Source organism: Gastrolobium bilobum, unplaced genomic scaffold (genome assembly GCF_033153095.1).
Source record: "Gastrolobium bilobum isolate Gb01-03AN ecotype WA unplaced genomic scaffold, APGP_CSIRO_Gbil_v1 utg1760, whole genome shotgun sequence".
Classification (NCBI taxonomy): domain Eukaryota; kingdom Viridiplantae; phylum Streptophyta; class Magnoliopsida; order Fabales; family Fabaceae; genus Gastrolobium; species Gastrolobium bilobum.
Window position 1 is genome coordinate 99,448 of NW_026898174.1, and position 5,406 is coordinate 104,853.

The 5,406-nt window shown below is 35.4% G+C and overlaps 1 protein-coding gene across 1 annotated transcript; it reads left to right on the forward strand.

The window, feature by feature from the left end:
• Positions 1 to 518: 518 nt before the first annotated feature.
• Positions 519 to 3,569, forward strand: LOC133313577 (NADH dehydrogenase [ubiquinone] 1 beta subcomplex subunit 10-B-like). The gene is made up of 3 exons (XM_061514972.1): positions 519 to 858; positions 2,436 to 2,488; positions 3,254 to 3,569. The coding sequence occupies exons 1-2, from the start codon at positions 570 to 572 to the stop codon at positions 2,465 to 2,467; spliced, it is 321 nt and encodes a 106-aa protein (XP_061370956.1). The 5' UTR covers positions 519 to 569; the 3' UTR covers positions 2,468 to 2,488; positions 3,254 to 3,569.
• The last annotated feature ends 1,837 nt before the right edge of the window (positions 3,570 to 5,406 follow it).

Sequence of the window (5,406 nt, forward strand, 5' to 3'; positions counted from 1 at the left end):
AGATAAGAGCTCAAAAAAAAGCTCCTTCTAGAAGCTTTTAGTTTTCAGTTTTTTTCTTCATTATAAAAAAAAGAGCTTTTCGTTATAAGAGCTTTTCTCAAAACCTGTTTGGCCTAGCTTATGCTTATAAGTAGCTTCTAGCTTAAAAATAAGAGGATCCAAACAGGCACATAACTTATGTCATTTAAAATGACAAACACCAAATTCAAAAAATAAATATTTTTTAATATTTTTTTTACCAAATGATCGATTAATTAACTAATCCATTTCGAGAGCCGGACAAAACCATGATGACGATAAAAAGTTTAAAACATTAACTTTTCTAATAACTACCAAACACATTGTGGTTTTTATAACACACAAGTTTGCTCTATTGGAGTGATTACCAAAGGGGTAGTAGCACAATTGGATAATGGGCCTTTAAGTAGCACAAGACCAAACAGGCCCAACAAGAAAAAAATCATGGCCCAACAGAAAGAACTTCACAAAGACAAACACAAGCACAAGCACTAGCGAGAGCTAGCACTGCGTGTGTTGTGTATCAGAATTGAGAAGAGAGTGGGTTGGGAATGGGAAGGAAGAAGGGGTATGTTGAGTTCGATGAATCGCCGCCGGACGATTTCGATCCGGCGAATCCGTACAAGGACCCGGTGGCGTTTTTGGAGATGAGGGAGCACATCGTGAGGGAGAAGTGGATCCAAATAGAGAAGGCTAAGATTATCAGGGACAAGCTTCGATGGTGCTACCGCATAGAGGGTGTCAACCACCTTCAGAAGTGTCGCCACCTCGTCAACCAGTACCTCGAATCCACTCGTGGCATTGGTTGGGGCAAGGATGCTCGTCATCCCTCTCTCCACGGTGAACTTTCTTCTTCTTCTTCCTTTATTTTTTTTTCTTGCAATGTTCAATGCACAAAGGGTATTGCGAATTCTCATCTGGGGTGTGTGTAATTTTACTAGTTTCTCTCAAAGTTGCGATTTTTTTTTTTTTTTTTTATACTTTGGATTTGCTGTTTTTAAGTGAAGGAGATATAATTTCTGGTTGATGATTAAGTCGTCTGGTATTATTAAGATAATTGTCAAGTGGGGTGTGTGTAATTTCTCTCAAGCTGCGTTTTTTCGTCGCTTAATGATCAAAGTGCTTCTTTGGGTATTCCATTTTTCCATGTTCAATGCAAAAGAATTTTGTGAATTCTCAATTGGGGTGTGTGTAATTTTACTAGTTTCTCTCAAAGTTGCGATTTTTTTTTTTGTTACTCGATGATCAGTAGGTTTTATTTTGAATTTGCTGTTTTTAAGTGAATGAGATGTAATTTCTGGTTGATGATTAAGTCGTCTGGTATTATTAAGAGAATTGTGAAGTGGGGTTTATGTAATTTCTCTCAGGCTGCGGTTTTTCGTTGCTTAATGATCAAAGTGCTTCTTTGGATATTCCATTTTTCCATGTTCCAGGCACAAGTGTTTTTTGAATTCTCAAGTAGGGTGTGTGTAATTGGACTAGTTTCTCTCGAAGTTGCGATTATTTTGCTGCTCGGTGATCAAAGGTTTTATTTTGGGTTTGCTGATTTTAAGCGCTTTTGTTTTTATTAAGTGAATGGAGTGTTATTTCTAGTTTTTGGATAGTTCGTTTGGTGTTATAAAGCGAATTGTAAGTGGGGGTGTACGTAATTTTTCTCAAGCTGCAATTTTTCGTTGCTTAATGATTAAAGGTTGGTGTGTTTGGGTATTCCACTGTTCGTGTTCAGTAGATTTTTTGTTGCAGGGTTAAGTTCGATCATTTTGCTATGCTGTTTGTAAAGGTTTCGTTTTTCGTGTTTAGTACATTAGGGTTTTGCGAATTGTCAAGTGGGGCATGTGTGATTTCTCCCGAGTTGGATTTTTTGTTAATCAATGATCAAAGGGTGTCTTTAGGGTGTTGAAATTCGTGAAAGAAAAGAGCAATTGACATGCAAGCTAAATTCTAGCTTTTTTAGATTCGTGCTTTTAGTCTTGGATCGCTGGATTAAATTGGGTCTATTGTGGTGTGCAGTGTGTAAAGTTTTTATTTTGAGTGAAAAAAGATGAGTTTTGGAATGGCAAAGCTGACTCCACTCAGCTAGATCATTCTTTTTATTTATGTAGTGATTGGATTATAAGATGAATGATGAAATAGTTAGTGAATGGAGCATTCCGTTGAGTATTGCTTGAAAGAAACTTGACATGTATTTTTCTTTTGTAATTTTCAACTACCAAGATGTAATTGAAGCAAATTAAACTCTCACCATAAATATTTTGTCATTGTAGCCGCCTTATTTTGAATTTTGTTACGAGGGAAAGATCTGGAATCCATTTGATGTTTTCCTTATTATTCTTTTAAATCATAATTAATTGTCTTCTTCTCTGTCCTGTGCTGCTTTTGTGATAATTTCTTATGCCTTGTTCAATTTTCTGAACCAGCTCCAAAGGTTGAGGCAGTTGAGTCTGAATGACTGTCGTGTGGATAATAAAAGGTAATACCCAACTTCATTTCTATCCTTTTATCTCTTTTTATATGAATAATTCTTGAATAAATCCTACTGAAAAAAACAAGTTGGACTTGCAAATGAAAAAGTCTATGCTGACTCGAAATCCCTGTATGTTACTGCCGAGTGCTGACTTTTCATGCTTCCAACTTCTCGAGAATTTGAGTTCATTGTTCAAAGTTTGGCATTCTTAATAGCAACTTCTTATTGAGTATCTCAAACTTTGTTGGAGGAAGTAAATCTGCAGTATTAACCATTTTAACTATACCAACAAGATATAAAGAGCTAAAATAGCAACTTTCTTGACGGTCTGGATTTGATTGTTGTCACCATAAACCTCTCAGTATAGATCCTCTCAATTCTGAATTTAACATTGATGCAGGTGACTGTTACCCCTCCATTCCATCTTTGTTCCACTTAGTGATGATTGATGGCCCATTGCAATGGTGTTAAATTGATAAGAACTAGTCATTGGGGTTATTTGATATGTTTGGTCAGAGGAATATTTTTTTGGTTAATTCCATTAATTGAACATTTTTCTTTGAATTCTTGGTCAAAATCTAGAATAACCCCAAGTTAACTTGTTTATTTTGCTGTTTTTTCCAATGTGGCTGAGAGACTAGAAACTTGTCTTTGCAGATACATATTTGATCAAATCAGAATCTTAATTTCTAATATCATTTAGAGAAGATTCTTTTATTGTTAATATGATTTTGTGTCGTTGAATAAAAATAAGTTTTGGTCCTCTTGCAGGGGAAGATTGATTAACCAACTGGTCATATTGCTGAAATCAGATACTAGGTGGTGGCGTGCCTGTGTTGCAGTTATTGTGTTCTTGTTCTTATTTCTTACTCAAACTTCATGTGAACTACAACCTTATTTTGGCCTGGCCTCGGCTATTTTTGCTTGGCTTATTAGGCTTCTAATGCTTGTTAGCATTTAAATGTAAACAAATATGGAAAGGCTGTGAGGAGAAGCACAGCAGATTATGAAATAAGATTCTCTCTTTCCCTTTTATGTGTGCTTGATTAATAATATACAATGGTATGTATCTTCCAGTCCATTCCTAATATTCAACAGAAAGAATGTGTGAAACTTCAATGCCATAGAATTATGAAATTTAATTGTTGTACTGGATTTGTTAGGGTGACAAGAATTTTCTTCACCCAAACCAGGAACTCTTTGAAAGGGAGAATATAAAATGCATTTGCAGCAATGATGTTGATAGTGTCATTGTTGTATGTGAACGAAGAGGAAACTGCCGGGAGGCATATTGTTAGGGCCATTTTAAGCGATATTATCAAAAATGGACTTGGAATTAAAGCCGAGGATCGGTATAAAGCAAATTAAAACTAGGTGGTAACCATGTTAAGGAATCAAACTATGATAAGAGAATGGCTTCCCTTGGTCTTCCAAATAACAGTATTTGAGCCTATTGAACATTATATGAAGAATAATAACAAAATGGCAGTTAATAATACAATGGCCGTTGGAAGTAGCGGAACAATGTTGTATAATAAAAATGCAACAACAGAGCACAAGGATATGTTCATTTTCAGTTAACGTAATAAAATAGGACCATTAAGTGGGATTGGATTAGTTTGTTTTATATTTTAGATAGTCTATAATCAAAACCAAAGATTTTATTAGTGATATGTCCTTCATATGACATCAAGTAGAGTAAAACATAAACAAGATGATTTGTTGGTCGAAGTTTACAATTTCCATAAAAAACCACTTTACCCTCTCTGACTTTACTAGTGTTAGGTTGCTAGTGCATGAGCTGAAAGATCTTATGTCTCTAGCTGAAAGATCTTGTGATAAAGTGAATTCATTATGCTGCGTTCTGGGTAGACTCTGTTGGCTTATCATACAATGCTTGAAAATCTGCATACATATATAACCAAGAAGAAAGTAAGATTTTATAACAAGAATAAGAAAGAACAAACCTGTTAAAAAGAGCTTGAAACAGTAGAAAGAAGAGACTGTGACTACGGTCATTGTTGAGGAAAGAAAACAAGGTCAGCAAGCAAAAGAACACAACGAGAAAAAAAGGGTGAAACTTGGAGCTCCCTTCAATCCAATTGTTGAGCTAAGCAGTAAGGTGGAGTTGCTCTCACACCATGCACCTGGCCAAACTTAACATTTCAAAATAGTGTGAAGCTGCAATGCAACATCTTGAAGATGACAAACATTAAGGGTAGCCGAATGCATGAGATGACAGCTCTTGCCTCTCCTCAGCCCTTCATATTGGATTGAAAGGAGCTCCCCTTTGCCCATATATACACTTGTACTTCACCCCCTGATTATTCATACAAATGGTCCCTCCCTCCTTGCTCCTTAAATATACTCCTAAAAAAAGGTTGTATGTACTCTCCAACTTGGATCCTCAACAATGGCTCACGGTCCATATTTTCTACTTTCTCCAAGACAAACTTTGTCCTCGTTCATGATGCAGCAAATGTACATACAAACACCTGAACACCAAGAAAAAGGAATACTTGCATTTATAGAAAAAAAATCCAAATTGAAATATTGGCAAAGCTAGAAGAATGGTGATATCTATCGTTTTAACCCAAAAGCTTAAACTTGTAACTGATGACTCTTCAATGGATTTCTTATATTTATCTCTCTAACACATTTTCTTACGCAAGATTCATTTTGGACTTGAAGTGTAAATATTGTACAGACTCATTTTTTGAGGCCTATGCTAATTTAATTCCATTAAAAAGTATGGGACATTGAGGATCCAACTCATGAGTCATGACCCCATAGTCACCTTGATTCTTATATCATGGTAAACAATCAATTCAACTCAACAGCTTAAACTTGTAACTGATATACTTTTAATGGATTTATATTATATTGCTTTAACATTATAGTTTATAATTGTTTTCTTTTTCTTA

Bases quoted from the DNA above. Each gene is read 5' to 3' on its own strand.
- LOC133313577 (XM_061514972.1), top strand. From the start codon at position 570: ATGGGAAGGAAGAAGGGGTATGTTGAGTTCGATGAATCGCCGCCGGAC. The intron at 859-2,435 runs GTGAACTTTCTT...TTTCTGAACCAG, and splicing joins TCGTCATCCCTCTCTCCACG to CTCCAAAGGTTGAGGCAGTT.